This window comes from Armigeres subalbatus, chromosome 2 (assembly GCF_024139115.2).
Source record: "Armigeres subalbatus isolate Guangzhou_Male chromosome 2, GZ_Asu_2, whole genome shotgun sequence".
Classification (NCBI taxonomy): Eukaryota; Metazoa; Arthropoda; class Insecta; order Diptera; family Culicidae; genus Armigeres; species Armigeres subalbatus.
The window spans coordinates 458370630-458397337 of NC_085140.1; the positions used below are offsets into that span (position 1 = coordinate 458370630).

At 37.4% G+C, this 26708-nt stretch overlaps 1 protein-coding gene across 17 annotated transcripts in view; it reads right to left on the reverse strand.

Moving 5' to 3' along the window:
- LOC134213828 (protein turtle) overlaps positions 1 to 26708 on the reverse strand; it is a 141813-nt gene that overhangs the window by 41391 nt on the left and 73714 nt on the right. For 16 of the 17 annotated variants that reach the window (XR_009979544.1, XR_009979545.1, XM_062693213.1 and 13 more), the window contains 2 exons: positions 13228 to 13986; positions 4063 to 4190 (listed from right to left, as the gene is read on the reverse strand). Coding sequence is in view for 15 of the 17 variants with exons in the window: in XM_062693213.1 (XP_062549197.1) it covers positions 4063 to 4190; positions 13228 to 13879 (780 nt within the window). In the remaining 2 variants the exon portion in view is untranslated. The remainder of the gene's footprint in view (positions 1 to 4062; positions 4191 to 13227; positions 13987 to 26708) is intronic. The other variant, XM_062693218.1, reaches the window with a different exon arrangement.

The following is a 26708-nucleotide window of genomic DNA, read 5'->3' on the forward strand; positions in this document are numbered from 1 at the left end:
CTTCGAAATTCCCGAAGGGAAATTCTTCGAAATTCCCGAAGGGAAATTCTTCGAAATTCCCGAAGGGAAATTCTTCGAAATTCCCGAAGGGAAATTCTTCGAAATTCCCGAAGGGAAATTCTTCGAAATTCCCGAAGGGAAATTCTTCGAAATTCCCGAAGGGAAATTCTTCGAAATTCCCGAAGGGAAATTCTTCGAAATTCCCGAAGGGAAATTCTTCGAAATTCCCGAAGGGAAATTCTTCGAAATTCCCGAAGGGAAATTCTTCGAAATTCCCGAAGGGAAATTCTTCGAAATTCCCGAAGGGAAATTCTTCGAAATTTCGAAAGGAATTTTTTCGAATTTCCCGAAGGGAAATTCTTCGAAATTCCTGAAGGAAATTCTTCGAAATTGAAGGAAATTCGAATTCCGAAGGACTCTTCTTCTTCGAAATTCCCGAAGGAAATTCTTTGACATTCCCATTCTTTATTGACTTCCTGAAGGGAAATTCTTTGAAATTCTCGAAGGGAAATTTTTTGAAATTTCCGATGGAAATTCTATGATATCGTCGAAAGAAAATTCTTCAAATTTTCTTTGACCAACGGTGGTTGTGAAAAATCTCAACATCCTATTTTCATCTCCATCATTTCATAATTCTACCAGAGATCGCTCCCTTACTATGCCTCTGAATCGGGCATTGGGTATGGTAATCATCCAAACGGTGGAAACACCAAGGGAAATTGGAAAAGTGGTGAAGCAATTTTCCTGCTTCACATCGCCAACGAAATTTACCTTCCCGATTAACCGAACAGCGCGCAGAAACCAATCGGGCTTCCCGGGTAGATATACCAACGCGCAAGGGGAAGAAAAATCGAAAGGAACACCCGACGCGCTTACGCTTATAAACCACCATGCGAATTCATTACGGTAGTAACCGACAAGGGAAATAATAATATCGGGAAAAAATGCGAAAGATATTTCGAATATGCAGACCCACTCTCCTTTACCCACCCTGGCTCCGAGCGAAAGGCCACCGACCGTTTACCTTCACACACAACATGAAAATTAACGAGGACGTTTTTCCTTTCGCAACGAGGTGAAGAAGCGGCGAACACGCAGGTGGTGGGAGATGAAAATTCCTAGCCCGGTGTCGTTCGTTAGTTCATTTAAATTATCGGTGTGACATTGAGCGATAAGGTTAAGGCGAAAGAGGTGACGGAAGGTAATTTGGCGAAACTTTTCCAGCAACTATTGCTCTATTAATAAGGACATTTAACGGATGCGAGTCGGGCGGCGACGGCGTCTCCATCACCCTCGTGCCTGCCAATCACGATTTTGACTGACGACGACGACAACGGCAAGGGATGTTGCGTGCTTCTTAAATTACTCGCTCATTTTACGACTCAGTGGAGACGCTTGATGAACCATGATGAAATTGAAAACGAAGCAATGCAGCCGACTCGGGATGAACTCGGAAACAAAGGATGGAATTTTGGGACCGATTCTGGGAAGTTTTTTGAAGGATTGGCTTACGTCAATCTTAGTGATTAGCGTGTCGGGGAAAACCGACATTGTTAGAATAAAAATGGAACAATACCTTTTTTTTGGTCAGCTACTAGACGACGGATAGAGTAATTAAATATACGCATTTAACGATCTTAGTTACAGTAGACTCGTGCTTGCCCCATTGTGATTAGACAGCCAAGCGATGGAATCATAATAAAAGTAAACACAGCGCATAACTTTCTCGTAAAGCAAATTAAGTATTTAATATAACTACTAGTTGAATTGATTGAAGTATTAAGCAAGTAATAGAGCTCAATTAATGGACGGTGAGCCGTCTTCCACAGATCGCAGACAGAAGTATACGAACTGGATAACATAACATAATATGAACCTTGATTTATATAATATCAAACATTGAATGTTGTTTCCACAGAAGAAATAAATAGAATCCGGTTCCATGTGAGCGCATTTCGATCTTCAAAATTTAGATTCCATAATTTGGAATTTATTCTTAATCTCAAAATTCTTAAGTCGCTTTTTACGCTACTTGTTTTAGCTTGTTTCTGCACTTCGGATTTAATGAAACATTTAATTATTACCACGAAAAAATCCACAAAAATCGAAGGAAAATCAAGTGATGTTTAAATAGTCATGGAAATCGAGGTGGACCAAAAAATGTACATTTCGGCCACATAATATCATATTTATTATTGCATTACTTTAGTGTTTAGTAGAATTTAAAAAGAATACTTTGTAGATGACTTTGAAGCGTTGTTCGCGAATGGGTTGGCTATCGAATCCTGAGACGAGCCACGATTTCTAACCTATTTAATTCAAGATCTGTATCCAAAGCAAAATAATACATGATTATTTGTTCATAGCTTTCATTCGATTTCGCTTGTATAAAGCCCGATTTCATTTTTCCATTGAACCATGTCGCCATCGAGTCGTCTTCGTACACAAATCTCAACATGCGTTAATCTGCAAAGAGTGAGAGTGACCAAATGGTATCACTTCCATATGCAAATTGATACGCCTCATCAGTGAACGGGTTCATGCCCTGTTACAAACACTGGCTGGTTGGTAGCAATATTCTTCACCTCTCAGAACAGCCGGCACTCTCCCTTAACCTCAAATACCACGTCCGATTTCCTGTGTCTGGCAGAGTACCCCACGTACTGCATGTTTTCTTGCGGTTGGCGCTTCCCGTACCCACTTTTTTTTTCTTTCGTTCATATAATGTCGTCTGCTTTTCGTTCATCTTCGTCAGACACGCAAGGCACAAAGCCTACCCAACAATCTGACGGAAATAGAAATCAGTTTTGCCCTCAAATTTAGGTTTTCTGCCCTTTGGCAAATAATTAAACTGCTCCCAAATCTTTATTTCGACTTCTTTCAATTGATGTCGCCCTCCACTCGTCTAGGAAACGGAGAGAGGATATTATTTAATTGAGCCATAATAACTTTCTTTGTAAAAAGTTCAACCCGAGCTAAAGGTTGCGAGAATAAGATCAGCGGTTAAAAAAAGTTGTTCAGTAGCATTAGAATTATTATTCCGTGATAAGGTATAAAATTGATGCAAGAAATGACCCGAAGTATGTGTGTCCGAAAACTAATTCTAAGATGCAAGTTTAAGAACATCGGATACAGAATGTATCTTTGCAGGGAACTAAACATAAGGACAAAAATTTGTTTTACCAATTAACCGTTGACTACCATAGTTGACTAAGACATTATAATATTTGTTTTATTATTTTATTTTTTATTTATTCCTTGATTACTCAATATGAATATCTAGTCCATAAGCATCCATGTTTGATCCACTTGAATCCTTTCTAATTCAAGTTTTGATTTCTACTTTATATTTCTCCCAACAAAAGGCACGTGCAGACTCTAATGCGTGCCTGGTCACATGACAATCCACTGAAAAAAAAACTCACGACGAAAAATGATGAGTTTGCCTTTCGCCCTAAGGCAATGTTTCCGCCCGTACTAACAACCACCGGTTTACCCGACGACGAATCGAGATATTGATAAACAAACTAATTTAAGTGAAGCAATAAATTAAGACACGCATCGATAACGAGACATTCAATACTGCCTATAGTCATGAACTTCTTTTGTTTTTACTTCAGCTAAATATCAATTACGCAAATCAAACTTGTCAGAAGTAAAACCTCGATTTCTCGTATCGATCGAGTATTTAGGAATCAACGAAACCGAAAACAAAACAAATCTAATATTAATATAGAAACAGTGAAAAATAGTAACAAACAGCTGTCGATTGTAATACTTAGGTCTATATGGGTATTTATGAAACTCTGAGTTTGATATTCTTTTTCTGAGTCTTGCATTTGCTCCTAGGCTCGTAGGACCTATTAATCTAAAGCTAACTCATTCTCTTTTTCTTTGTTTCGGTAATGCGAGACTAACTTTGCTTTTGGTCTTTGGGGGGTCTGAAGCCTAGCGCAGACTTTGCTCACGAAGTGTATGTATGTGGTTTCGATTCGTATGATACGAATATAAAAAAAAACTGGAGAAATTGATTAGGAGTAGAGAGTTGCGTTGATAGCGTACCGTTTCGCTCACCTTCTTCTCCCATTGCAAGACATAGGGAACGGGGTGGTCACCGGGGAATTCAACGTGGCAGTTGAACACAACGCTCTCGCCGAGGATGGCGGTGATGTGAACGGCATCCTGGGGTGCTGGAATTAGAATCATGGATGATAGATGTTAGTGCTACATAACATTACACTTGCAAATACATAATACATTTTAATGTCAATAAAAACAAAGCTTGAACTCGCATACACACCTCACTGGTGGAGTGAATGGACTACGACAACATTACTCGTCCGAATCTACCTCTTCAACAAATAAATTTTGTAGTTATTTATATTTCAAAAGTCTCATCGGCATTAGAAGAGAGTTGGGCACAGAGTAAACCCTCCCACATTAAATGACACTCATGAGTATAGGATTGCATCTGATATTAATTAAGAGTGAAATCAGCAGAGTTGGGCACAGAGTAAACCCTCCCACATTAAATGACACTCATGAGTATAGGATTGCATCTGATATTAATTAAGAGTGAAATCAGCAGTGATTCAAATCGTTCGGGGCTGTCAGTTTGAATATGAATCTGAAACATTAATTTTCCCAGCAGCTGTTCTAGATTCAGTTTTTATACCAGTCAACTGTCAAAAAAATCAAACTGGTATAACGCTCCGTTCTATTTTCTGCCGATTTGATCCGCGATTGAATCACGAGATTCAAATATTTTTCAATTGTTTCGGTGTATGGATGCGTGATTTTATCTACGGATCAATCCACTTTGTAGTTACGGCGCCTTTCTTGGCAGTAACATAATGATTTCAATTAATTGAAAATTTGAAAATCATGAATAGAACACTGCTGGGGAAAAAAGCGAGCTTGTTCTATTTTGCTCCAGATTCAAACTAGAATAGTGGTCGAAAATTTAGAATGAAACTGAATCACTACTGATTTCTCTCTAACAGATCAGAAATCTGGAACCCAAGGGCCTTTCTTTGGCCTAGCGATAAGATGCGCGCCAATAAAGCAAGACCTTGCTTTGGATTTGATTCCCGGTTAGACCATGATGAATATAGTACTAGGTGCTCCAATCTTTTAAGTTTTTTGAAAAGAAGAAAGCGGGGGTGAAAAAATCATTTTCAGTGCAAAACGACAACAAATCGGCTGGCTCTCCTATACTAAATTCCAAGATGGCTGAATCGTGAATTTTGCACATTGGAACACCTAGTGGTGTATTCATCTTTTATTAGACACTTTCTCGACTTCCATTAGGTATAAGAATATCATCGTTTTAGTAAGTTTAGTTTCGATAACATCGATTTGTTGGTGACGAAATTTTCCATTAGAAACAAATACTCCTATTGCTGACATGAGGATGAATGTATTTGTTTAAATATGTATTCATACGCTGGGAGAAAAGTCAAAAAAGAAAAAGTAGAATCACGAAAAAAAATTCCACAGCGAGATATGGGATGCAATTCTTCAAATAATTTGAAAAATTTCTAAATGATATGTATTTGTAAATAATTTTGAGCACCAGGTTAGACTTTTGATTATCTACATTGTAAATATATTTATTTGATTGTTCATGATAATAAATATTTTTCTCCAATTGATCCCGGAAAAGGTACTATTTTTTAATGCCTATTGGGTCCTAAAATGAAGAATCGATATTTGATTTTCTTTCAGGGAACGATGAAGGTAATCATTCTAAACGTGTCAGTTTTTCTTTAGATTCAAAAATCGAAAAGAACATTGTTTAATTTGAAATTGAAAAATAGATAAAAAATGCTTCCTCGACATTTTCGGTCTTGTTTGACGTACGGATTCAAACGCACTAGCAAAACACCGCAGAGCACTTGACTCAACCTTTGACAGTTAATATATGGAGCTGATGTTTTGGGCTGATGGTTCATTCGTTCTGAAATGTTGCACAGCCCAAAATTTGCCTTAAAATGATTTGCCTGATTTAGAATTTTACCAGAATTTTTATAACAACGGTACAAGTATTCTTGATCGATGCACTATCGTTTGCAACCATAAACGAGGAAGGGCTTTAGGATCCAATTGAATTTCTAATCTCGTTTAATGACCCTGACAAATACAGTTAAAAACAGTGTTGAATGGTGAGAGATATATCTCTTGTTGGAACTAATAAAACCCTCCCGAAATGCTTGATTTTTGGAGTTATTCGCAAAATTGGCCAAATTAGGAACATGGCCAAAACCGGTACAGTTCCCCTATTGTGTTTCGTCATTTTTTTAACTTTACCATCAAATTTTCAAACTTTTTGTAAATATGTACAATCAAATGTTCAACTGTTAGACGAATCCATTAGTAAGAAAATCTTGCAAATCGCTCCAAGCGTTCATGAGTTATATTGCCTCAAAGAAATGCAAACTCATTTTCATATATAGATATAATGGCTATGCACCATTGACAGTGCAAGTTACTTAATTCCTCAGGAAAATACTGACAGGAATAAGAAGATTTCTTCACCACTTTGATGTTTTATCCTTAAATCCAGATATTATCAGGAAAATTCCTTAAAAATGAAATTTATTCCTCGGAAGAAATTCTTAAGAAATACGCGATTTTAGATTTTCGTAAAAATTATCAAAAACTCCACCCAAAATTTCTGTTGAAATTCATCCAGAAGATCACCTTATGGCTCTTCCATGAATTGCTTCACGTGATCACCCAAGAATTTGTCCCGGACTTTTCTCAGCAGTTCCACCCACCCCTTCTAAAATTCCATCCAGGATTTCTTTTGAGATTCAAACAGGAATCCAATCTAACATACTTAAAAAAAAATCCTGGGATATCTCCAGAAGTTCTGCCTGAGATTTTCGAGGGAGCTCATCCTGGGAGAGCGGTTTGTCCCATGATTTTTCCCTTGGATACCTCTTGATGGTCCTTCGAAAATTCCATCCTGGATTTCACTTGGTAGAACAGAAGTTCCTCATAAGATTCCTGCAGGTATTCCTCCAGACAGGGTTACTGATTCCTACATAGCATCATCTTTCGCTTGAAATGCCGCTCAGTGATGAATGCTATAGCTTTCGTTTGTATGGCTTCGTCACACGTGTGAGCACGATTCCCGATGAATAATAAATTTTGGGTTTCACTTTTCATCCGTGCTTCTGGCAATCTCTGAGTTACCAGCTTCTGCTATTTGGAAGCAACTGGCACTCACCATACGTATCGGCGCGGATTCTTGCTTTGCGTTCAGTGTTCATCGCATTCCTCGTTGATTGCTTCACGAGCGATCGATCGACAAAACGCATCGCGATCGCGAATGATGATGATTGGGTACAATTAACAGTATTAGGAGGCCTTTAAGAACATTTGAAGTGTGAGCACGTGCGCTTTGTATTTTGTAAAAATGTACGTTTTTTTTGGTTATATCGCTTCAAGCTTAAAAAATCGTTTGAAGATTCCTGTCGGAATCTTTACGAATTCCTTTAGACGTTCCTTCAGAGATACCTTCAGAAAATCCTTCAGCAATTCATCTGATATTCCCAGCTTAGCTTCTCCAGAGATTATCAAAATTGGCGGAACTTTTTTTCAGAAAACTTTTGACGTATATATAAAAATTTCGGAATAAACATTCAATTTGGTGGGTCACGTGCCCCAGCTTAGCTCCGCCAGTGCCTATACACTAGCGTCGCCAAATTATGAACTCTAGAATAAACTTACTTCTATTAGGCCGTTACAAATATTTAATTGACTTTTTGTCCTACTAGTCTCCGAAAGGTCAAGAGGGGGGGGGGGATAATAAAAAATAAATATTAAAATGAAAAAAATCAAAAAACTCCTCGGATTTGTTAAAGAATCTTTTGAAAATCCTCAAAACTATCCGAATTTTATTTTGTTGCCCCCTCATAATATCATTTTTTGGCAAAAATAATCCGAGGGTGGGAGACAAAATGGAGTTTAAATATTTATATCGGCCTTATACTGGTTCTTACAACCCAAACAACTTGGCGAATGGTGAAAGGCGATAACTTTCTGAAACACACTGATTGCGAGCTATCTAGGCCTACAGTGTAATGGAGATTTTCAACTTTCGCTGTGGATTTTCAGAATTGTATTTTTTAGGTTGCCTCAATAAATTTTCCTGTAGCTATTCGATACGGCTCAAAAACGAGGTTGATTGCAGGTTGAGTGATTTGAGGAATACATACATGTTGGTTTGTTACCGATATTTGAATTATACACACCAAAATCTGAATTTAAGTTACAGCAAAACGAATTGCTAAAGTATATTCAGCAATCTATGAGTTACTGAAGTTCCGGTATCAACTAGTATCTCACTGGATGCACAGCAATTTGTATGGAACGTCAAACAATGTCAATGTCAACAACTTTTATAACAGCTTAACAAGAACAAAGAATGAATGGATTTAGTGCGTTCATTTTTTCTATTCAACGTTTTTATGTTTAATTCCTGTAAAAACTATTGGATTATTAGCTATGCCGACCCATCCTGTTGAAAGGTAAGAAAATTTGCTTGATTTTTAAAGTAAATAATTGACATTACTCATATTTTGTAGCAACATCCAGATGGATACTTGAAAGCAGTTCAGTTCGTCATCAACATACCAATCTCAAAAAGCATTGTGGACATACATGTGCATTCAAAAATGCAGTTCATACCAAGCACTGTATGCTGATTTATACACACAACAACTCAGAACAAATGGATTAGGAAAATAAAAATGATTCGATTCATTTTTTTGTTCTTATTTGAATATGAGCTTTCCCTTTTATATGTATAAGCAGAAAAAGCTCAATGAAAGTATTCAAATGACTGAACAGGTTGCTGCTTTTATAGCACAGGAAAATTCAGCAAAATAAAATTGGTGTGAAAACGTCCTCCGTTTGCATTCTAGCCAAAATTCAGGCTCTTTCAAAGCATTTCAACATCAACTACTACAGTTGATGCTATAATTGCAAATTTACATTATCAGGCGACAGGTGATGTTATGTTGTTGCGTAATTGTTTCAATGTGGTTCAGTATAAACATTTATCTTTCAATGTTCCTGCATCACAAACGAGGTGGAGAACAGCATTGAAGAAATTAGAGTAAACAGAGTTTAGTATGGAGACACAATGAAAGTTCTTTTTTTTACGTCTTGAACTGTAAAATGGGTTTGAACTGTAAAATGGTGAATGGGTCACTGCTACAAAAAAAAACCTATTAAATATTTGTTACATTTTCTGTCCGGATTTCATATCAATGTGATGCGTAGTTGGTGAGAATGAGTTATTTGTCCATACAAGGAAATTTGTTTTACTTTTAATATTGTAGTGCCATCTCTTTAAAACATCAGCTCATTGACTGAGCATATGAGAAACACATAGATACGTACAAATATGGGTCCCTCGGCGGAAATACTCGGTACATGAAGGCGCTCGGTACATGAAGGCAAATAATGTTTAATTCAGGAAAAGAAATTCGACATCGATTTAGATTTCTCCAGCAGAAGCAATCAACTTGAAACTTTGTTCGGCAATACAAAAAAAAACTAAGTAAAGATGTTAAATAAGGCGGGGGTTTATGGAGAGTTCAGTGCGTTATTTATCTTGTTTCGGACAGCAGGACGATCGTGCTATCTGCCGAAATATTGTGTTCTGCATTGCGCGGCCAGTAATAAAGTTAATAAGTTTAGTGCGTGATTTCCGTGTTTCAGATTCTCCAGTAAGCAAAGCGATCGAAATATAGTTTTGCTTTGTGCGGAAAGCAAAACGATCGGCCGGTCAACGGAATTTTGTTCTGCTTTGTGCGGGTGAGTAAGTTAATCAGAAAGTGAAAATTTAGTTCGCATCCGATAACTGTTTTTGTTTTAAATCAAACTACACGCTATACACGGCAGACCGTTTACCAAAACGAACCCTGCCACACTCCCTACCCCATATATCCATCATCCCAGTGATTTCTCGTGGAGGTGCAGATGACTCGTCGGCTTCTATCAAAGCGAGAATCATGTCAACATTCCCCTACCCATTCCTCTATTGACCTGCATTCGGATACGGCCGGCGCTGGTATTGCTTATTCTTGGGTCACCAGTTCTTACACATTGAAGATGATGTTAGTCCATCCACAACATTTTCTCAAACGATAATCACGAGTATAATTGAGAAATTTGTGAAGGTTCGATGTACCAATCTCCTCGGATTTGTGAAAGAATAATTTGAAAATCCTCAAAATTTTCCGAAATTTGTTTTGTTGCCTCCTCAAAATATTTGTTTGAGCCAAAAAATCCAAGGGGGGGGGGGGTGGGTTTATTAAAAATTATCATTAAATGATTAAGAAAATGTTTAAGCTCTTTTAGTATAATGTCTTCATCTATCATAATACGACTATTCCATTTAAATCCACCACGTTGGAATCTTTTCAGATTTGTATTTCGACCTCAACAGTGAGGTCATCATCAGTTCTCGTACTTCAGTCGACTTAAAGTTGGTTAGATGGTAGCAAATACACATACAGATGAATAAATTTTCCCCATACACATCATTTTTTATCTATATGGAGCGTAAGAAATAGGCAGACCCCCCCTCCCCCATAAGTACTTACGTACCTGCGAGGCGGCAATGTCCCAGTGGGGGATGTAATGCCAATAAGAAGAAGAAGAAGAAGTACGACCCCAAAAGCCAAAATAAAAAGATGACAAATATTCATTTCGCTTTTATCGACAATGTCGCCTTTGAAAACGCGAATTGTATAGTAGGGTGGTTCAAAAAATCGATTTTGCTCCACAGTGCTCATCTGATTCTTTACCATGTTCTGAGTGTCCTCTGAAAATTTGAGCTCATTTAGATTAAAACTGATTTAGCACAAGCCGTTTCAAGTTTGCATGCAAATTAGTATGGGGAAATTTTTTTTTCATTATACTGTTAATGACGTTTCCCCATTAGGCGCAGGTTAAAAGAAAACCTACATAGCTAGAAGGAATACTCAACAGCTTTCACCCAACGAAAACCGTATGTTGATTAATCGACCCAATAATTAGTAACCGATTTTAATCTATTCCGTGGTTTTCTTGAGCAAATTACATAACTCATCAACAGGCAACATTGCTGCTCGTGGCGCGAAAGAAATTCAGGCACAAATTCACACACAAAATCAATTTTTTGAACCATCCTATTATATAGAGTTTTGACTTAAATCCCGAATACTGGCATTTTAGGGTCCTAAAACTTAAACTTTCATTGGTTTTCCGCACTGAGGCTCAAGATTACAAACGAATTCAATCTCCTGTGGATAAAATTACACGAATAAAGCTAAAATGGCTTTATCCGTGTAATTTGAGTAAAAACGATAATTTATTTGGATTCAAAGCATAAGTTCTCGCGAGTAGATGCTTTTTATAAAAACCACAAATTTGTAGTTTTCAAACTGTGCTTATTGGGCCCTTAACGGAACTGGTTGTAGGTTGGTCACTAGAGGGTGACCAGATTTATCATAAAAAAACATGAGTAGGTCACCAGCTAGCTTCTTCTTCTTCTTCTTCTTATTGGCATTACGTCCCCACACTGGGACAGAGCCACCTCGCAGCTTAGTGTTCATTAAGCACTTCCACAGTTATTAACTGCGAGGTTTCTAAGCCAGGTTACCATTTTTGCATTCGTAAATCATGAGGCTAACACGATGATACTTTTATGCCCAGGGAAGTCGAGACAATTTCCAATCCGAAAATTGTCTAGACCGGCACCGGGAATCGAACCCAGCCACCCTCAGCATGGTCTTGCTTTGTAGCCGCGCGTCTTACCACACGGCTAAGGAGGGCCCTTGCCAGTCAGTAAGTAAGCCTTGCCAGTAAAGATGCAATATTGTCAATCGGGAGATGACCAGTTCTATTCTCGTTCTGACCTAGGCATTATGTATCCATTGTACTTGCAACAAAATTCGAACTGGGCATAAAAAAGCTTTCGTTTAATAACTGTGGAAATTCTGCGACATGAATCCAGCATCAATATGTTATGGACCAGTTTCAAGTTGGCCACGTAAAGGTAGACTAATCTCATTTGGCCGTGGCTTCATAATTATTCCACACTAAAACATACCTTTTCAGTAAACATGCACAAATAACAATCATTAATTGAAAATTCAGGTAATTTTAGGCTGGGATGCAAAATATGTCCATAATCTAATCCTCGGAAATCGAGATTCGAGATATTGATCCTCAAACATGCCATTTTGTTTGTAAAACCAGCGGTTGTATTATAATTATTTCCTTTGGTGTACCGCACAGGTTTCATTCGCTTGTTAGAGAAAAAATGACGAATTTTGATCTGTGGAACGGGTGGAACGGCACCAATATAAGCATATTGGTGCCGTTCCACAGATCAAAATTCGTAATAAATCACGTATTTTTTCCCAAATTGGTCACTGACTATGCGATTAAACACATTTGGAAGAACATTCACATTCGCTTCGAAGTGGCCGAACGGTACCAATTAGGTCATTTTAGAAGTGTCCGCTTAAAATCCGTCTCGGAAACAGTCATGAGTCCGAATAACCAACAGCCTTCTCCTAAAAATCACAAATATAACATATGCTTGTATGTAGATTCACGGTTCATAAATTTGTCATGAAAAAAACATTATTTCACGAGTCTTTTGACAAAGCTACATTCTGGTTACTCAAAACTCAAGGTACCTCGTGGTTTCAGCGTCAATCCGAGGCTAACATTCATGTTCTCAAGCCGTTTTTAAAACTATATTAAATTTTCGATCCTCCCACATCATTCGTTTGGCAAAATGAGAACAAATTATAGAATATTTTTTATACAGTTTTCATACTGGTACCGTAAAGGTTAAAGTAAGCTGCAAGTTTACGTTTTCAAGGTTTACTAAGCAAATATAAATCGTCAAGCCAATATAAATAATGATAATACTTCCTGTTCTTAGCTCTTAAAGCGTTTCCAATATGATTGTGCTTATACCAGCATAACTCTTACTCAATAATCAATCCATTTTGGGAAGGCAAATATGACAAATGCCTTATGCCAAATGGCGAACTCTCTGCTGGAATAAAATTACAGATTCAACAAACAACCCTATCTGCTTTCCATAACTTTGATACTATTTTCCGAAATAGTAACCCCACTTCATTATTTGATATTAATAATCTATTTAACCTGATAATAAGGATGTTTTAATACAGGATCAATACTCACCAGGTGGACTAATTGAACTAGTACATAGGGTGATGCACAGGAGCAGTACGAACGATGAGATCAGCCAGTTCAACGCCGCCGCACTGCAACTGTACTGTTCGCTCAATTTGTTGGTGCTAAGACTAAGGTTCCTCCGCCGCACTGCTAGTGCCCTTTCGATATTACTACTGCTGCAACTTCCTCTGCTATTCGCTTGTCTACAGTTTATGCTAGTGTTGTATGTGCTACCGCTGCCGTTACTACTAGTGTAATTACTATTATTACTGTACTGGTTGGAAAAGTTGTTGCTAACTGATTTCGATTTAGAATCTGCAGTTTCTGTTTGTGTTGTTTCGGTCACCTTTGTCGTGGCCGTTGCCGCCGCTGCAGTGACGGTTGCAGCCTTTTTCTTCTTGATGAAGATGGTTGTGTTCAGACTTCTCCGCACCTTTGCATGGTGGAAGCTGGACACGTGCCGGTAGTCGGCCTGTTGGCTATGGCTACTGACCGTCGGTACAGTTGGTGTGGTCGTTCCCTTGGCCGTGGTGCCACCGGAAGTGGCTGCGGTTGAGGTTGGTACAGTTGTTCTCGCTGTTGATGCTGTGGTTAGCGATTGCGACCGGCTCAATGCCTGACACCACCGGAAAGCCCCAGGGTCCACGCACATGCCCATGCCTCTGATCCCATAGTCACTATGCTAACGCATCGTCGTCATTGCACTTTCTCGGAGTGTGTTGGAGTTCGGGCCGAACTGCGTTTTTCCGGTGGTATGAATGTCACCTGTTGAGGAGGAGAGAAAAGAGGAATTCCATCAGTCTGGCTGTGGGTTTGATGTGAGAATACGGAAAAACTAATTAACACCGCGCTAGAGATGATGAAAAACACATGAAAGGGCGGTTAATGTGTGTAGTTAGCATTTTTATTTCCACTAAGCCGCGTCACAGACCGTCAACACAAATGGAAACCTGTCGGTACCGGTGCTGGGAGGAGCGTCGGAGCTGGTTTTAAAGTCATCAGGTCCCGGGAATTGGGAAGCAGTCGAAAGAACCTACACTTTTGCATAGTGAACTTTTTCTGGCCAGAACTGAATGTTTTATGAGCTGTGAAATTTCCGTTTTACCCAACTTAAAGATAAATAGAATAATTACCTACATAAATTTCACAGTATTGCATGATAAAGATATAGACATAATAAGTGTGTCTCGAAACATAAAATCAAACAATCAGCATAGCTATTTCACCAAACATATTCAGCGAGCTCGAAGCCACTGTGGCTATACGCGAAGCAAAACGGTGGAGAAAAATGAGCGGTTCTTTAACGATCATTTTGACTATAATTGCTGCTGTAAAATTTGCAAGTTTTTAAGAACATGCCGGTGTTACGCTTTGCGAAATGACGCATGCGGAGCGGAACAACTTTTCAGCTCATCAGGTGTCTGCTGCTCAAATGTATAAGACTATAGGTACTGCAACAAAAGCGAGCAATGAACATAACAGAATTTGGAATTTTACTGTCCACTTCAACGAAACTTATAAAAGCATCGTCGAAACAGGCAGAAAAAATATGGCAATCTGAAACGAACAATCGTAAATGGATTTCATTATTTTTCTTTCTTCGATTTACGTTCCTCACTGGTTCTAATCACAATTTCCTCAGTAAAGATATTATGAATCAAAGGCTGTAGCGTGTTTTCAACCCATCATCGCTGCATCAAGTTAATTTCTGTTAGTATGAGAGTTACTATAAACGATTTACATGAGTGCCACGGGAGCTTCAAGAAATGGTTGGTAGAACGTTAAATAAACATAGAGTGTAGATTAAAATACAAAGCAGGAAGCGAACAAGCCTCGGATGGAGCCCAATGCTTTCTGTCAATTAGGCAAAGGCGGTAGCCGCTAGACTACCAATGCTGAAAATTAATGTCTACTAAAGGGCAATCATTTATCTTCAGTTTTAGTATCTGATTTGCATGAAAATGTTCGTAGCTATGTCCATATATTATTTTTTAAAGAAAGTGTTCTACTCCATAAAACTACACTTCAGATGCTTGTCATCGGGCCAATTTTTTTCTTCACACCTAATATGTTGTTGTAAACATACACAAAATATAGATGATCCATTGATGAGGTGCTACGTAATGTGAGTAATTAGTGTGGCCTGCACTGAAAATGAAATTCGCCTTTCCCAAATTGAAAGTTATACAAACCCCCCACTGATCACTCAATTAATAAAATAAATTTTAGCTAGATTTAGATCGTTCATCACATAATAAATGTATGCATTAGACACATAGACCAAATAGTTTTCTAAAAAGATTGATGTTTGAATACCAATATCAATAAACCAAATGCGATGTTTCAAAAAGTAGTCTGAAGCCACTGGACCCACTTTCCGTGTAAATTCAACGGAATTCCCGTAAAAGTTTTTTTTTTATTTTGGATACATGTAATGATAATATAAGAATAGATAAATTTAAAAACACGAGGTTAACATCACAAAATCCCTAAGCTGTGAACCGGGAATATCCTAATATGTAAGATGATTCCATATCAAAGAAGCATTTCGACAGAATTCTGGCATCTTGATCCTGTCAAGTGAAGAAAAATGGTTCATACTAAATAATCTGTCTCCGTTTCATTTTCATTATATTTCTTACCCAAATCACCATTAATTATTCCGAGAACAAAACCCATTAATTCAAGCTCCCAGGTCAGAGAGTCCTTCAAAACTAATCCGAGTGGCGGCCATCCTTTTAATGAAACGCTCATGAGCAAGTGAAACGAACCGTCTAGTTGCCGTGCTCGGAGGGGATGGCGAAAATTTCCACACGAAAAATATCAATTTACATGTCATTTTGCCAGAGTTAACACTCTGTCGTGTCAATTAATCATTGGCACATTTGTTTGTGACTGCCAAGCCACAGCACTAAACATATTACACATTCATCACGTGAACAACGGATTGTGCTCGATTTAGCATACTTTTCGTGCAAATAGTGAACGTGATATTTACCTCTGCGCATTTGTTATTCTCATTCGAACCAGACAGGAAGTTCACATAATGGACAGATGTCAAGATTCATTCATCACTTGTGTTTTTCGAATGAAAGCTATCTGTGGAACTACGTTGAACGATCCTTCTTCAGGGGCTTCTAACTCAAAACAAGCTTTAATTTTCGTAGAAAAGAAAGCATTCTATTTACCGTTTTGATTCATTAACTTTTTTCCGATCGATCGTTCCAATTTTCATTGGGAGACTCTACAACGCTACCCCAAATTCCATTACCCATAACGCCATTGACCCGAGGCAACTACCCCGAATGGGTCACTACCCTACTACTACTACTACTGTTCTTCACATTAGGATCGGATTTGGATTAGATTGGATTCGAATTAGGTTGGATTTGAATGGCTTTGGATTAAAGTAAATTTGGATTAGATCGAATTCGGATTAGATTGGATTCGAATTTGGATGGATTTGGATTTAATTGGATTTGGATTTGAATGGATTTGGATTAGATCGGATTTGGATTAGAGTGGATTTAAATTAAATTCGGATAGAATTCGTATTAGATTGGATTTGAAATAAATTGGGTTTGTATGGATTCGGATTAGATTGAATTTGGATTAGAGTGGATTTAGATTAGATTGAATTTGGATAAGACTGGGTTTAGAGTAGATCAAATTAGGATTAGATTGGATTCGAATTAGGTTGGATTTGGATTCAATTAGATTTGGAGTTGAATGGATTTAAATTAAATCGGATTTGAATTAGAGTGGATTTAGATTAGACTTGAGTTAGGTTGTTTTTGGATGAAATTGGATTCGGATTAGATTATATTCGAATTAGATCGGTTTCGTATTGGATAGGATTCGGATAAGTTTGGATTTGGATTTGAATTGATTTAGATTAGTTCGGATTTGGATTAGAGTAGATTCAGATTAGATTTGGATTAGATCGTATTCGGATTGGATTAGATTCGAATTAGGATGGATTTGAATGGATTTGTATTAAATCGGATTGGGATTAGAGTGGATTTAGATGAATTTGGATTTGAATTAGATTAAGTTTGGATAAGATATGATTTGGATTAGATCGGATTCGGATTAGATTGTATTTGACTCAAGTTGGATTTGGATTCAATTGGATTCGGATTTGGATAGACTTGAATTAGATCGGATTTAGATTAGAGTGGATTTAGATTAGATTTGATTTGGATAAGATTAGATTTGGATTAGATTGAATTTGGATAAGATTCGATTTTTATTTTAGATCGGATTCGTATTGCATTGCATTTGAATTAGGTTGCATTTGAATTTAATTGGATTTGGATTAGATCGAATTTAAATTAGATTGGATTCGGATTCAATTGAATTTGGATTAGATCGGATTCGGTTTAAATTGGATTTGAATTAAATTAGATCTGAATTTTATTGGAATTGGGTTACAATGGATTTAGATTAGAATGGATTTGGATAAGATTTGGATTAGATTTAATTTGGATAAGAATGGATTTTGGATAAGATTGGATTTGGATTAGAGTGGATTTATATTAGAATGAATTATGATTAGATCGGATTTGGATTAATTTGGATTTGGATACATTTTAATTGGATTGGTTTTGAATAGTTTCGTTTTAGATTAGGTTCGATTTGGACTAAATTGGATTTAAAAACGTTGCATTAGGATTCAAATTAGATTCGATTGGATTTGAATTAGATTTGATTTTGATTGAATTGGATTTGGATTGAGATGGATTTAGATATGATTGGTTTCGATTAGGCAGGATTTGGATGAGATGAGATTCAAATCAGATTGGATTTCGATTTTATGGGATTCGAATTCATTCATCACTTGTGTTTTTCGAATGAAAGCTATCTGTGGAACTACGTTGAACGATCCTTCATCAGCTGTGTCTAACTCAAAACAAGGTTTAGTTTTCGTAGAAAAAAGGCATTCTATTTCCCGTTTTGTTTCATTAATTTTTTCCGATCGATCATTCCAATTTTCATTGGCAGACTCTACAACGCTACCCCGAATTCCATTACCCATAATGCTATTGACCCGAGGCAACTACCCCGAATGGGTCACTACCCCCAATGTCATTACCTGCAATGAACCACTACTTCCAAACAGTTAATTCCTCGTTAATTTACTTTATTTTAATGAAAAAATAGTTACTCAATTAACAAGTTAAATTAAAGAAGACATTACACTCAAACATTTTTGTACGACCTGCTTCATACGTAACTTTTTTGACGGCAGGTAACGCAAAAAGAATTTTGAACACTATTGGCTTTCAAATGTAAACTTATAATAAAGCACTTCCTGACACCCATACAACTAACATTTGTTGCAAATCTTCATGCTAATATTTTATTAGGTAATGATGCTTAGATATATACAGTGTATATTGTACACGTATATAACTAGAGATGCATCGCTCTCAATGTCTACACGAGCTCCACAAATTTATCTATTCTTTTGAAAATAAAATATGTTTTTCATGAGATCGAAGAGTGCTGCGCTCGTGAGTGAAGTTGAAAAAACGTTCCGTTCTGTCAAACTGAAAATTTCAATTTTCGCGAATTTTATCATATTTTTATCACTTGTCACTAAAAAGCTCAAAATAATTTCCTAACAATATTTTTATCAATATTTCTAAGACCCGAGGATTAGTGACTCGATCAAAATTAGGTTTTTGATTTTGGTGATGTGAAGAGCAAAGCTTTGCGAGTTCATATGAATTTGACATCGCTAGATGAGGTAATTTTCGAACCGAAGGTCCTTCACTGGAAGAAGTGGATCATGCTGATTAATAATGAAACGTTGAACAATAAAGCTGATGTTTGAAAATAAGACATGTATTCATAGGTACGTATGAATATATGTCAAATCGAACTGATTAATCATGGTGTTTGCAGAAAAAGTGTTATCGCGGTGTTATTTTTGCCCATCATCATATCCTAAGAACAAAATTAAGCTAAACTATGAAGAAGACCAATCAAATCGGAATATTCTATGCAGTTCAACGGATTATGGGGTGAGCTGAGCATTTTGCAAAAAAAAATCTATACGATTTCACTATTTCCGACATCCATGAATTTCTTTTGGTATCAATCGTTCCTCTAAGTACATTTATGAAATGAAATCGTTTGGAACCAGATGGCCAGGTTTGAAGAGGAAATTTTGTCAACGATTTCGTGAAAAAGTTGCACATTCTCTATAAATTCACTTAAACAGAAAGTGAAAACTTGTATCGCGTCCAGTCGTGTTTTCTTCAGTAAGCAGAATGATCGGCTGGTCATCGAAATTTTGTTCTACTTTGTTGGAAAAGATTTTCAATTTTGATACACATAGTTAAGTTTGCCATTTAAGTTGTTTTTTATGAGATATGGCGAAAAAAGATTCGGCTGCCGGTGGGACTTGAACCCACACTATTCCATTCCCAAGTAACATTTTAAGTTTTATAACGCTCTTGAAGAGCATAATTTACTCCACAAGAGAGTTATACAACCAGTATAAAACCAAAATGTTACTAGGGTTAAGTACATGGACGTATTACCAATTATACAACAGCTGCCCTTGCGAGAAGTTGTTCCATAACCAGCTAATAACGATGGGATATCAGTCAATTCCCCGTATTCATCGCATCTGCTTTGGCAACATTTCACACCTATTCACTCTACCCAACTATGTGTATCAGATTAGAACAATTTGTTCTACTTTGTGCGGTGAGTAAACTAATCGGAAAGTGAAAATTTGTAACGCGTCCAGTCGTGTTCTCTTCAGTACGCAGAACGATCGGCCTGTCATCGAAATTTTGTTCTGCTTAGTGCGGCAGATTATTAAAATGGCTCCACCCCATCAACCCGAATGCCAGTACCACGTTCGTACCCCTCATTCCTGTCATTATGACCTGGAAAAGTACTATTGAGATTCTCATGTCCGAATGTGTGAGTGGCAGGGGGAGAAGGCGGAGCACTCAATCCCTACCACGAAATGTGCGACATCTGGATTTGGTTTTAAAATGTAAACAACAGTGTTGATTCTCTACCACCTTTTTGTTATGGCGAGGCTATTTTTAAGCACTCTTTTGTTTTCGATATTTTATCAAAATTTAACACTCAATCATGCAGCAATATAACGATGTGGTATGCTTGAGATACCTACTTGATTATAGGGACTCGAAAACAAATTTATTTGCAGTAACTAACCGAACATAAAAATGTTCGCATTAACAATTGCGCCCTAACACTGGTTCTAAGCAGGCATTGCAATTTATCCCATCATTTGATCTTCTGAGCAAAGATACTGATGATATGCTGGGATATCGATCTTAGTTATCTATCTGCTCAGTAAACAAAGTGCAATGTTTGCCATGGAGAAAAGTTTTTTCACTGCTTTTGTTGTAGCAACGCCCTCGCAACGTGAACAAACCCCGAACCGCGCTCGCTATCAGGATCATCATCAAATGCTCGAATGATAATATCTTTCCAGAGTGCTCTTTGATTAGGGATAATATCTTTGCACTAGCAAAGATAATATCCTGTACTCAGATGATATTGCAATGCCTGGTTCTAAGCTTCGACGCAGAGTACACGAGCTTTGTTCGCCAGTAACAGGCGTATGGGGCCCTTGGTGTGTGGCGATAAAAGGAAAACAAACACTCCTAGATGGTGCAACTCAGCAAAGCTTGGGTTAAAATGAGTATTTTTCCATATATTTTTTACTCCTTTGCCATAAATGTGATGACCCGATAAATTTTGAGGTTATGAGCAGAAGGAAAACAAACATGTACTAACACATGCCGAATTGCACATTAGTGTGCGAGCGCAAAACGTCACTCGTCTCCATTCTACGAAATAAGATGAGGAGTAAGAGAGCCTTTCAATAGAACGCGTTTTCCTGGTATAAGGCGAACAGAGGAGATGATGCCTCTTTAAATGAGGCACATAGATGCAATAATACATTCTTTAAACAAACGCGTTTGTCCAGTATAAAGCCGGTATAAGGAGGAAATAATGCATTCTGGGGCCTTTCACAAATTACGTAACGCTGTATGGGGAGGGAGAGGGACAGGCCGAGCGTTACGACCCAGACAAAAAAATTAACCTTCCATACAAAAAGTGTTCAATGGGGGAGGGAGAGCTCCAAAATCATCAAATTTAGCGTTACGTAATTTATTAAAGAACCCTCTCTGAATGAACGCGTTTGCCCGGTATAAGGCAGACAGATAAGATCATACCTTATTTATGAACGTGGTTATACCGAGATAAGGCACACAGAGGAAATAATGCCTTTTTAAAAGTAACGCGCCTGCCCGTTAGAAACCGAACAGAGAGGATGCCTTGTTAAAGTCAACTCAACTTACCGAGGACAAACAAGATACTCCCTCTCTCTTGTCACTCACTTCCTCTACCTCACTAACCGAATCTTATGCATTCACCCACTCTTATTCATTCACCCACTCTTACTCACTCAACCACTTTTACTCAGTCATCCACTTTCACTCACTCGTTTGCTGTCAATCATTCGCTTTCTCTTTCTCGCCCAATCTTACTCACTCACTTTTACTCGCTCACTCACTCACTCTTAATCACTCACTCACTCACTTACTCACTCACTCATTTTTACTCATGCATTCCCTGTTACACACTTATTCACTTTTACTAACTCACTTTCTTTAACTCTCTCCTTGCTTTTACTCGCTCACTCATTCTTACTTACCCACTCACTCTTACTCACTCACTCACTCTTGCTCACTAGCTTACTAGTACCACTAGTACTCATACCACTCCACTCAATTTTACTCATGCACTCACTTTTACTCACTGACTCACTCGCTCTCTCTTACTCAATCACTCACTCTTACTCACTAACTCTCACTCACTCACTGACTTTTACTCTTTCATACATTCTCTATTACTGATTCACTTACTCTGACTCATTAAATTTTACTCACTCACTCTTACTCGCTCACTCTTACTCACTCATTCACCCACTCGTCGATTCTGAGATTTCGACCACGCTTCATCCAGAATCCCTTTGCTTTACAACAGCGACCAAGGAACAACTTCAACCTTGTTGCCCTTGTAGCCATGCTGACGTGGACCGCAATTGCCTCCAACTCTCTGCATTGTGCATGAGAACGTGCTGCATAATCTTCCCCTACCTTTCAGGACTCTTGAAGGGTGCCATACGAAGTGGAACGGGATATTACAGAGTGAGAATACTTAGTTCTATACTGCATTGAAACAGTTGCAGTTCCAATTATTGCTCATTCATATGAATTATGAATAACCTTTTATTGAGTAACATTGTTTTCATTGAAGTAAAGTATAAACTTGAAATAATGATCAATTCGGGGTACCGACTCATTCGGTGTAGTGTCCCATTAGGGGTAGTGACTCATTCGGGGTTGTGGCGTTCGGGGTAGTGGCCTTCGGGGTAATGGAATTATGGGTAGTGTCGTAGAGTCTATTAAAATAATTAGTGTTCGTTCGAAAGTGTTTTTGTTTAAAATCAATCAAACTACGCGCTACACACGGCAAACCGTTTACCAAAACAAACCCTGCCACAAAGCCTTCCCCACATATCCAAAATTCCAGTGATTTTTCGTGGAAATGCAGATGACTCGTCGGCTTCTGTCAAAGCGAGTATCTTGTCAACATTTTCCTACCTATTCCTTAATTGACCTGCATTCGGACATAGCCGGCGCGGGTATTGCTTATTTTTGGGTCACCAGTTTCTACATATCCAAAACTCATGCTCATGATCATGCTCTTTTGAAAATAAAGCATGTTCTTTACATTAGGATCGGATTTGGATTAGATTGTATTCGAATTAGGTTTGATTTGAATGGCTTTGGATTAAAGTGAATTTGGATTGAATTTGGATTTAGACATGACTGTATTTCGATTAGATAGAATTCGGATTAAATTGTATTCGAATTTGGATGGATTTGGATTTGAATGGATTTGGATTAGATCGGATTTGGATTAGAGTGGATTTAAATTGGATTCGGATATAATTCGGATTATATTGGATTTGAATTAAATTGGATTTGGATGGATTCGGATTAGATTGAATTTGGATTAGAGTGGATTTAGATTAGATTGAATTTGGATAAGACTGGGTTTAGAGTAGATCGAATTAGGATTAGATTGGATTCGAATTTGGTTGGATTTGGATTCAATTAGATTTGGAGTTGAATGGATTTAAATTAAATCGGATTTAGATTAGACTTGGGTTAGGTTGTATTTGGATGAAATTGGATTCGAATTAGATTGGATTTGAATCAGATCGGTTTCGTATTGGATAGGATTCGGATAAGTTTGGATTTGGATTTGAATTGATTTAGATTAGTTCGGATTTGGATTAGAGTAGATTCAGATTGGATTTGGTTAGATCAAATTCGGATTGGATTAGATTCGAATTAGGTTGGATTTGAATGGATTTGTATTAAATCGGATTGGGATTAGAGTGGATTTAAATGAAATTGGATTTGGGTTAGATTAAATTTGGATAAGATATGATTTGGTTTAGATCGGATTCGGATTAGATTGTATTTGACTCAAGTAAGATTGGGGCCCTCCTTAGCCGTGCGGTAAGACGCGCGGCTACAAAGCAAGACCATGCTGAGGGTGGCTGGGTTCGATTCCCGGTGTCGGTCTAGGCAATTTTCGGATTGGAAATTGTCTCGACTTCCCTGGGCATAAAAGTATCATCGTGTTAGCCTCATGATATACGAATGCAAAAATGGTAACCTGGCTTAGAAACCTCGCAGTTAATAACTGTGGAAGTGCTTAATGAACACTAAGCTGCGAGGCGGCTCTGTCCCAGTGTGGGGATGTAATGCCAATAAGAAGAAGAATAAGATTTGGATTCAATTGGATTCGGATTTGGATAGACTTGAATTAGATCAGATTTGGATTAGAGTGGATTTAGATTAGATTTGATTTGGATAAGATTAGATTTGGATTAGATTGAATTTGGATAAGATTCGATTTTTATTTTAGATCGGATTCGTATTGCATTGCATTTGAATTAGGTTGCATTTGAATTTAATTGGATTTGGATTAGATCGACTTTGAATTAGATTGGATTCGGATTCAATTGAATTTGGATTAGATCGGATTCGGTTTAAATTGGATTTGAATTAAATTAGATCTGGATTTTATTGGAATTGGATTACAATGGATTTAGATTAGAATGGATTTGGATAAGATTTGGATTAGATTTAATTTGGATAAGAATGGATTTTGGATTAGATTGGATTTGGATTAGAGTGGATTTAGATTAGAATGAATTATGATTAGATCGGATTTGGATTAGATTGGATTTGGATCCATTTTAATTAGATTGGTTTTGAATAGTTTCGTTTTAGATTAGGTTCGATTTGGACTAAATTGGATTTGAAAAACGTTGCATTAGGATTCAAATTAGATTCGATTGGATTTGAATTAGATTTGATTTTGATTGAATTGGATTTGGATTGAGATGGATTTAGATTAGATTGGTTTCGATTAGGTAGGATTTGGATGAGATGAGATTCAAATCAGATTGGATTTCGATTTTATGGGATTCGAATTAAATTGGATTTGTATTCATTTGGATTGGAGTGGATTTGCACTACCCTAGTAGCACAGTTCAGATCGATTTGGTTGCAGCAACTCTAATGTGACTGGATTTGACCGCATATGAGTCACAGTGACTGATATGTGACAAGTATGCTACTCGGGTAGAGTGCATATGAACAAAATGGGATTTGGATTATATTGGATTCGAATTAGATTGGTTTTGGAGTTCATTGGATTTGGATTCAATTGGATTTGGATTAGGATGGATTCCAATTTAATCGTAGTTGGATTCGATTGGATGTGCATTTGTTGGATATTGATTAAATCGGATTGGGATTAGGGTTTTTTTTATAAGATTGGATTTGGATTCGTATTAGATTGGAATTGTAATTGATTGCAATTGGATTTGATTGAATTTGGATTAAATTGGATTTAAATTAAATAGAATTTGGATTAGATTGGATTTAGATTACAGTGAATTTAGATTAGATTGGATTGAATTTGATTGGATTTGATAATATTAGATTTGAAATCTGATTTGAATTAAGGGTCTGTCTCATTTGGAGAATTAAACTTGAAAGTGACAGTTCTAAAATTAGCAAATATCCCGGTCATAAGAATGGCTGGTGCTACCCAACAATTCCAATAAGACATCGATGCAAAAAGATTCGATATCTGTCAAAAGTATTCTTGCTCTGCGAACAGGGTTTTTCGATAATTATTGAAATGTCACTTTTAAGTTCAATTTCAGTTTAATTCTCCAAATGAGACAGATCCTAAATCGGAATTGGATTATTCGAATTACAGTTAAACCTCCATAAGTCCATGTTCTATGACTCGTTATCGACTCATGGAAGCAAGTTATGCCATATTAAAAAATATTTTCTGGGTTTGTGATGGATTTCAAAAGATTCCCTCTTCCACATCTCGATATTTCCATGAGTCGATGATCCCTTCAATATCGGAGGTTTGACTGTAGATTGTTTTTCGATTTGAATTTGATTAGATTTGGATTTAATTGGATTTGAATTTGATTGGCCTCGAAATAGTTCGTATTTGGATTTGATTTTGGCTAGATCGGATTGGATTTAGACAAGTTTGTATTTGGATTCGACCGGATTCCGATTAGACTCAATTTGAATTAGATTTTATATGCTTCCCTAGTAGCACATTTCCGATTGATTTTGTTGCAACAACTCCAATGTGACTGAATTTGGTCGCATATAAGTCACAGTGACTAGTATATGACAAGTGTGCTGCTCGGGTTTGAATTAAATTGGATTTGGATTAGGTAGGATTTGCATAAGATGAAATAGGACGGCAGAAAATGATGGCTGAAAAGTTCATCTCGTTTCTAAAAAAAATATGATCGGCACATCGCCTGACCGTTGCTGCATGCGAACTACACGACAGACAGACACCTACCGACATGAAATAATTCGTGTGCTTGGTCTAGTTCTGGTACAGACAGTCTGTGGGTAATTGTTGTTGCGATAGCACGCATTCCATATTGTTGTCGGTTGGTAATTTAAATTACCAGTCGAATGGCGGATAAGCGTCACGACACTGAGTTATACGCATTCGACCGTGTCGGAAAATACTCACTTTTCAGACATTTTTGAAGATTTGTGACATGATTTCCAATGTTCAAATGATACAATCGGTGTTATGCTGGCTGTTGGTTCCAAGATGGACCACACTGAATGTTAAAATCAATTCAAATTCGGTAAGCCGGAAGGCTGGAAGGTCATTTTTTTGTGTTGAAAAAAAATCCGGATAAAAGCATTCAGAAAAACTAAAAGTATGTTTTGTACAGGAGATGACTCGCAGTATTCCCAGAATATACATCTGGTATGGCCTGTTGAGTTGATATGCTCATAGAACTACTGATTTAGTCAATTATTGTCTGTTTTTGCTCT